The 9,208-nt window shown below is 27.0% G+C and overlaps 1 protein-coding gene across 21 annotated transcripts in view; it reads right to left on the bottom strand.

Moving 5' to 3' along the window:
- The window catches only part of Ufd4 (ubiquitin fusion-degradation 4-like), a 117,154-nt gene that overhangs the window by 38,122 nt on the left and 69,824 nt on the right, over positions 1-9,208 (bottom strand). For 16 of the 21 annotated variants that reach the window (XM_067048016.1, XM_067048013.1, XM_067048043.1 and 13 more), the window contains 5 exons: positions 8,837-8,975; positions 6,023-6,164; positions 5,590-5,724; positions 2,849-3,019; positions 2,275-2,506 (listed from right to left, as the gene is read on the bottom strand). In XM_067048016.1, the coding sequence (XP_066904117.1) occupies positions 2,275-2,506; positions 2,849-3,019; positions 5,590-5,724; positions 6,023-6,164; positions 8,837-8,975 (819 nt within the window). The remainder of the gene's footprint in view (positions 1-2,274; positions 2,507-2,848; positions 3,020-5,589; positions 5,725-6,022; positions 6,165-8,836; positions 8,976-9,208) is intronic. The other 5 variants (XM_067048065.1, XM_067048079.1, XM_067048081.1 and 2 more) reach the window with 1 other exon arrangement.

Genomic DNA, 9,208 nt, shown 5'->3' with positions numbered 1-9,208 from the left:
AATGGAAAACAAAAATTGGTTAGGAGGCTTTTGAATATAATTTAAGTCAAAAGAATAAAGTATTAAATTCAAAATGGTAGCATACGTCCAATAAAGCTTCCTGATCCTTTTTATTTATAAAAAAATAAGATATTAAGATACGATAAGTAAGAAAATAAGATACAGTATAATTTATTTATATCAAATAGCAATATTATAATTTAACATTTGTTTTAATTACAGAATGACAGACAAGCATCAGTAATCATGAATAAATTATTAAATATACCTAGCTTAAAAGTGATTTAAAAATGATCAATAAGATAAACCAGTTGGTCAGATATAAAGATTCATATAGTAATCAATAATTGTAAAGCACAAAATAGTTAGATGTGAAAGAAGTAAAAATTCATTGTCTATCACACATTTGTTTTACTAATCAAATTTTCACATATCCCTTATTTTTCTAGAATAATGAGTCTTGATATGTAAGATATAAGGAGAAATTATTCATCTAAATAAATATATGTAATTAATCGAAACAGTTTCTTAAGTAATTCTCGTACTTTACTTAGGATTTTGTACTTTAATTTCGAATATTAATTAACTTATTAAGCATTAATATGAATTAATTTAATTGAATTTTTTTTTTTTAGTGCTCCTAAATACTATTAACAAATTTTATTTTTTTTTTGTATTTAATTCAAAATTCATTTACATTAAAAACCATTTTATTTTAATCAAAATAAAGGGAAGACAACTTTCCATTTATTGCTTATTTTACCACTATTTGTGAGTACAATAAATATTAACCCTTTTTTAATAAATTTTAATAAAAAATCATTTCAATGTAAACAAAGTTAAAATTGCTATAAAATTTACTTAAATTGAATTTAATATTATTGCTGGAATGAACATTGACATAAAGAATTTAAATTCTGATCAAAGTAAAATTATACAGCATGTCCAGAAAGGGTAAGTGCTATTTAAAAGTTAAATTAAATATTAAAAACAAAACATCTCCAAGGAAAATAATTCATTAATGAAAAATTTGAACATTATGGAATATCATTTATCAAAAATTATAATGTCTAAATATCGTGCAAAAAGATGAGAACAATATTTTTCCAATAATTAAGACATACAGAGCACTGAAAATTTAATACACCTCATTTTTTGAAGGTTTATTATCAACCAAACCTATTACTGGAAAATCTTGGGGTTTTTATGTCAATACATTACATGAAATAAAGATTTCCATAGCTACTAAAATTTCAAAAACTGAGTTGAGTCATAACACCCACTCACTGGTACAGCCCCCATCCCCCATGGTATCTCTTATACATTTGAAGAAAAAATAATTTTTATTCTTTTTTATACAAAACTAGACAATATAATTTTTATAAATGATTTTCTATGATGTTATTTATTGTTAATAAATAAATTATTTTACAAAGATCTCTAGTTTTTAATATATTCAACTTTTCTATAGCTGATACCTGTTTTTGGACATCTTATATATACTTTATGGTTTTAGTAATGACACATTCAGATGCAAAAAACTATGTTTTCTTCGCAACCAAGGCGATATTAAAAATTAATGATATGTTGCTGATTTCATTACTATTTAACAGTTAGAACAATGCAATCCGGAGACTGTGTGACTTCTCCATTAATTTTATGGAACATTAAAACAAAAAACATGCTATGATAGCACATACTGCTTTACTTGTCTATTTGTAGAACAAATACTTGAAAAATCATTGATACAGATTTAGTTGATAAGTACAAATTGATGAGCTGGAACCATAATAGCCAAACCAATAACTCTCCAAAAATTTTATTTAAACTTAAACTTACCTTTATTTGTATATAATAACCTTTTAAGGAGCAATCAATAAACAGCGGGGAAAAAAAATGTTGCTTAAACATCGCCATGTACAAACATCTTTATGTACTAAATATTGAAAAATTAAAAAATTATAATTTTTACACCAAAAGGATGGGGGGGGGGAGGAAATCACCAATAAAAAGTAATATTCACATCACATGTCATGGGGTCACATGGGTTGGGTTTATAATACCCCTGTGATACTTTATTTAAAGAAAATTATAATTATTCAATGATAGGAACCAATAGCCTATTTATCACAACCCACAAGTAAATTATGAAAATATTATTGCTCAATTATAAATAATTAAATAATAAAATATAATTGTTTAACAATGGTATATACATGCACATTACACTTAATTACATCGTGCATTATCTTTTTTAAAAACAGACTGATTTACCTGTAGAATCTGCACCTCCCTCAGGACTTCCTGATGAGTACATTGTAGCAAGTTTTCCATCAAGTATGAAACGGAACCAGCCATTGGAGCCGTTGGAGAGCTCTAATGCGGCAGCATCTGACCAAATATAAAGGCAATCCCTGCCTCGGCAGAGACACCATTCTTTCCAATGATAAGCTTTACCAGGAAGTATTTCTTTGGCATCTTCTCCAGCTGGACTAGCATCTAATTCCTGGAAGACAATTTCTTAGTTGAATGAAAATAAACAATGAATTAGTTTTAATTATGTTTTATAGAACATTTAAATTTTTTTTCTTTCATTTAGTATTGATTTACACACTAATACGCCTTTAAAAATTAAACACAGGAATTAATTCAAAATCTTATCAGGTCAAAACTTCTAATTCTAAGAAATACCTCCCCATAATAATTCAAATTACTTTATATAATATATATACATATTTCATCGGATATTTATGACAGCCCCCAAAAAAAATATTATCTCAAAGATAATTTTTGTGATGTAAACCATCAGTTATTTCAAGGTAAATTTTTACTTTTAAAACATACTTACATTATCCTGGACTTTTATCAATGGTTCAGGTGTTGAAGAGGTCACTGCTGCAATCTGAGCGACTTTACAGAAAACTCCTAACCGAGCGAAATGATCCAAAAATATATCACGAGCCTTAGTCATCAGATCTTCAATTATTTGTAGTACCACTAAATGTCCATCCTCGTCATCCTTATTATGAGGGGGAATAAAAATCATACAATATGATTAATTGTTCAAAACTAATAATGTTTCAATGAATATGTTATAAATTAATAATAAATATATACAAAAACACTTGAACCCATGGGATTCCCTTCTTTTCCTCCAAAAGTAGTAAATCAATTATTAAATCCAATAAACAACAAATAAAATATTTTCAGCTCCCTCCCAAATATTGATTGATTAACTAATATGGTTTAAATTTTTTTTTTCTTTGGTATATTTTTACTTAGGACAACTTACTTATAACTAATTGTTAGTTGATTGATTAATTGTACCATTCTTTTTATTTATTAATTTTTAACTTAAATAGAGATCACTTTAGATAACTCTTTATGATATGTTTAATATCTTCTCCTGAATTCAAGTTTAAATTTGTCCAAACTGACTAATAAATAAAATACTGTTTCAATTAGTTTCATTCTTTTAATAGTAACAAAAACAAAGGAAACGAAATATATTCTAGGCTAACAGTTAATGTGGTAATTCAAGGAAAAGTGGCTAGAAATTCTCTAGTTTAATAAATTAACTTTTTAAATGCTCATTTCAACTACAGGTTCAATGAAAAAAAAAAAGATGTAATAAAAAAAAAAAAAGTAAGTGACACCAATCCTTACATATTTATAACTTCAAATGAATCGTAAAAAAAAAAAATTTAATAAAAAAAATAATAATAATTAGTAAGGAACAGTCTAAAATTAGTCATAAAATAATTTAAATGCCCTCAACAATATGAAATTGGTGAATGACACAAACTTCCTTGTTTAAATATAACAATTTGTTTCACGTACAACGATGTTTCAGGATTATCCCCCATCTTCAACCTGCTGATTTGAACTATTTTATACATAATGTATAATTAACTCCTTAATTAGTCATTACATGCTAATATTGAATCATATTATTGTAAATTATTAAATAAAAAACTTTTTATAATATCAGATATACATTTTTCAAGAATTACCTTCCTGAAGGTTATCTTTCATTATAATGAATCTAATGATTCTAGTGTATATACAAATCCAAACACACATTAACACAAATAAATATCATCAAAGGAACACAACTGGCAAGTATTTCTGCTTTTTCCTTACCCTTTATCATAAGTGGATCAAACGGAAGGCTAAAACTGAGGTCAACTCTAAGCCGTACGAATGTTAACAATCTACTAAAACGAAGCATAAACTAAAAATTGGTATTATTATTGCTTTAAAATGATTTTAAAATTAACTGATAATTCCAAACAAAGACTCGTGTGGGACAACTATAATGTATAGTTAACAATATAACTATGTATTGTTATAATTCATCAAACAATAAGGAAAACAAACACTGATATCTAAGTAACTACAAAAAAAAAGAAAATTAACAACAATGCATCGAAAAAAAAATTATAAGCTCAAATACATGCTATTAATAAAACTGCTGGACAAAGTATAGTTTATTGATTTCAAATAATATAATGTTTTGAAAGTGTCTTTTTTTGTTATTAATGAAACAATTATCAAGTTAAAATTTATTTTAGCAATGACACAACAAAATATTATTTTGTTCTATTAAATTAAGTTCCTAAAGTAATAAATATACAAAAACTACTTCTCTTTTATTGCTCTATATAAGTATGTATGCTCAAAGATAATAAAAATTTCAACAATTTAGATTCCTTGAAAATAAGTCTAAGAATTTTGTAATTACAAAAGAAAATAATCAATAAAAACAATAAGGTACTGAATGTGTAATCAATACTTTTGTCAAGCAGTTTATTTGCCATGCAATGCACAAAACGTCAAGTGGGAAGGGAGGGATTATGAAATGCGAAATTTTCATGTGATAAAATTCATTTTAATATTTTTATTAAAGCGTGCTCTGTAAATTCACTTTTAAAAATAATAAAAGAATAATAAGATGGTATATAAAAAAATATTTGAAAACTCAACAGTATAATATCAAAAAGGGTCAATTCATCATTTACACTTGATGGGATAGACAAGTGAATTAATTATTTGTATATGAATTGATTTTCTATTAACAGGAGTCCCTTAAGAATCATATACTTTAATAATAATTTTTACTAATTAACTTTTATGAAATGAAATCAATATATATTAATTAAAAAGAAAAAAGAAAGCGTGCTCTGTCAATTTAATTTACATTAAAAATTTATAAAAATTCAACAGTACAATATTAAAATTCATTGACCATACGAAACTAGTTCGGTTAGATATAAGTTTTGTAAATTTTATAAAGAAAAAACCTTCGAGATCTCTATATTCAATAAAAATTTTTAACAGGTTTTTGAAACACTATTGATCTCATATAGTAAAATATCTTTTGATCATCATAAAAACAAACAAAAAAAAATTAAAAAAAGAGATGTTCCCCAGCACTTTCAGAGTTGACTAAATTAGTATGCAAAAATTAGTAATCCACAAACGGATCTTCTAAAAAAAAACAAAAAAACAAAAGAAAAACAAACAAACAATTAAATCAGAAGTAAAACCAAAGGGAGTGGTGATTGTCAGGTATATATTATTCTTTACCGTTCTACGAACAATGAACTTGTCATCAACGTCTAGGCCGATCGGCCCAGCACCTCCAGTCAGGTTGCGGCATAACTTTGGTAACCAAGAATACCTCTCGGAAAATGGCTTTATTATAGGCCAACTGTAACAACTCTGGAAAAGCAGTTCCTCTCTAAAGAAAATGCAATCAATTTTCAAAACTATACACTACCAAACTAGCAAGGTTCACTACATATTAAACTAAAAGTTACAAGGTTTCAAAATGGTATTAATAAAGAAAAAAAATTAATATTTGAAAACAGAGCACGCTTTAATAGATTCATATTCATTTTTAAAATTAATAGATTTAACTCTCCTATGAAGTTAAAAACAGTAAAAATAACCACTTAGTAATAAATCTACATATCAATGCAAAAATTAAATTAAGCATATTATTTTTATTTATACTCACTTCGTTATCAAGTACTGTAGCAATAACTTCAACGAGCATTGTGCCTAGGTTATAAGTTGACGACTCAGGGCTACAAGCCTCGATAAGTAATGAAGGGTGGATATAATGCACCATCTTTTTAATGAGGTTTAAACTAGACTTCCTAGAAAAAAAAATTACCATTGTAATAAGGCGGAAATAAGATGCTTTAAGTCAGTTTTCTTCAAGTTAATTACATAATGAATTAAAATCAAATTAAGACTAAATGTGCTTTTGTTCTTATAGTACTTGTACTATATTATACTATACTATAGCCGGGAAGAAAAAAAGGCAGTTATCTCACCCCAATTTTTGATTACTTCAATAAAAACTATGTATAATTACTAGTCAAAATTGACGAGTCTGCTAAGTATAGGTAGGGGGATTAAAAAAATGGCGGCTGTTTCAAAACCTTAAAAAAACATTGATTTTTCATTCGGAGCTCTACATCTTAAAAACTACCAACAACACTAGAAAATCTAAGAGAATATTATTTAAAGAAGAGTAAATTTGCTGAAATATTAGCCCTAAAAGAGCTATTTATGTCCAATAGTTCTCGAGATATAGCTTCTTAAAAAGCAAAACTTCGTAAAAATCTACTGAAAGATTAGTAGTTAGTAATTAGTAATAAGTTATTTTGAGAAATCTATATCTCAGGAACTATGTGACGTACTGATGTCTTTTAACACTCAAATTTAATGGACTATAAAGAAGTTTATGACCTTTACCTTTGTAGGAGTAGTATTTTCATATTTACTAAAATAAATTGATTTATAGTTGTTCAGACAATAAGTTTGATTTATGAAAAACTTCATTTCAGAAACCATTGACATACTGATGTCTGCCAGTGCTCAAATTAAAGCTAGTTAAATTTACTACAAAATAACTCACAAAATGTTAATTTCTGGTTGTTCGTATAAAATATTGGATTTTTGAAAAAATATAACTCTAGATCCATAAGATGCAAATATGTCTGCCAACACTCAAAATAAAGGAAATTTAACTTACTATAAAGTAGTTTATGACACTTATCTTTGTAGCGGTAGTAATTTTTATGATATTCACATATGAATATAATTTTGGCAAATGAAAATTTGTCCGAACGAATATAAATCAATTTATTTTATCAAATTTCATATAAACTATTACTCTTACGAAGATAAACATCATAAACTACTTCATAGCTCATTAAACTAGCTTTAATTTGAGTGCTAATAGACATCAGTACGTCAAATGGTTTTTGAGATATGATTTTTTCAAAATAAGTTCATTAACTACTAATTTTTTAGTATGTCCCATACCACATTTTTATGAAATGTTGCTTTTTAAAAAGCTATATCTCGAAAACTATTTAACATAAATAACTCTATTAGGGCTCATATTTTAGCAAATTTACTCTTCTTTAAATGACGTTCTCTTAGGTTTTCTTGTGTTGTTCTTACTTTTTAGGATATAGAGCTCCGAATGAAAAATTAGTTGTTTTTTTTATCACTTTGAAACAGCCGCCATTTTTTATTCCCCCTACCTATACTTGGCAGACTCAACAATTTTGACTATTAATTATACATAGTTTTCATTAAAGTAATCAGAAATTGGGGTGAGATAACTGCCTTTTTTTCTCCTCTTGGGCTCTTGTACTATTATATTATACAGTAAAATCCTGATAATTCGTAGCCTGGTAATCTATACGGATTTGTAACAACAGAGCAATCTTGTCTCCTCGATAATTCATATTCCAAAAAATCCATACATCTTATAATTCAAATTTACAAATAAAAATCAGACTAACTTGTAATTCTTTAAAGATAGGAAGAGGAAAACGAGTAAGAGAGAATCATTACTACAAATTTTGGTTTGCATAAGCTAATTTTTTTAAATAATCTAGTGCTCTCTCTTTTAGACGAATGTGATATTAGTTTCAAGTTGTTATTGACAAAATAATTTTACTTTTAATTAGTAACGGAGCCCTACAACAGTCCCTCATCACTCAAACATGTTGAGTAAACAATGCCATGATTTTTTCCTACCAAGACAACCCCTAAGATACAGCTGCTGTTACGCCAGGGTATAATAAAGATATTTTACTGCAAGAAGTAATGATTCAACTCCTTGTAAGCATTGATGAAGAGAAGGAGTCTAAAAAAGTCTGGTGCAGTGTGCACATCACATAACATTCACTTAGCACTCTACTCTCAATTTAAATTAATCCTTCCAATATTTCCCCATTACCATTAGTTCTAATAATGAAAACTTGGTTCATTAGTCCTAATAAAGTAATTTATTTTTTCTTGTGTAATTATTTTAATTAAAAAAATTTTTTTTTACTTTATACTTTTTTGGGGCTGGGATGATTAATTAAGGATCAAATTATTCAGCAGATTTTAATTTTTTCAATAAAGATTCTAAGTCCATAAAATTGTGAATCAAAGCTCTAAGATATATATAATCAATCATTTTTCATTGCTGACATTTTTTCATGAAAAAAGTGGGAAAATGACAGGAAAAATGATTCAGGTCCACTTTTTGGGAAAATTGAAATTACAGTGGCATCTGAGGAATTGAGAAGTTCTATTGAATTTTGATATTAATTCTAAAAAAAAACCATTTATATCCAACAATCTTTGAGATTTAATTAAGTTTTTTATAATCATTAAATTGTGAAAAGCTATTATCTGATTAACAATGAAATACTAACCTTTAATTTTTTGTGATGAAAATCATTCTTCTCGCGGAATCGTCAAGTATTATTCTTATTATAAACTTAAAAATGTCATTCTTTCGATTAAAATCAATTACCTGACAGAAGGAAGCATCGTTGCCTGGAACGTGTTGCATAAAACGGGCAGTAGTCTTCTCAAATAAAGCGGAGCCATGTCAGGATCACCACGAGGTTCATCATTTTCCCCGCATTTCTCTGCACCCATCATCCACTCACCTTTAAAGGAATAAACCAATGAATAAATAAACTATGCACTAAAATTATTTGTTATTAGCATTTTTTGGCACTGTTTCTTTTTTTTACCCCTTTCTATCCTTTTAAACTATCATAAATAATAAGAGATGGTAATTAACAAATTGACAAAAACACTAATATTCATAAAGTGACAAACAGGTGGTGCTTCAAGAAGAGTTGATAAGGCATTTCAGTAAGTAAAATTGTGCTATAGA

Source organism: Halyomorpha halys, unplaced genomic scaffold, assembly GCF_000696795.3.
Source record: "Halyomorpha halys isolate HHAL.00 unplaced genomic scaffold, Hhal_1.1 Scaffold263.1, whole genome shotgun sequence".
Lineage (NCBI taxonomy): Eukaryota > Metazoa > Arthropoda > Insecta > Hemiptera > Pentatomidae > Halyomorpha > Halyomorpha halys.
Note: the sequence above shows the minus strand (reverse complement) of the source record. Positions and strands in the feature narration are given on the sequence as shown.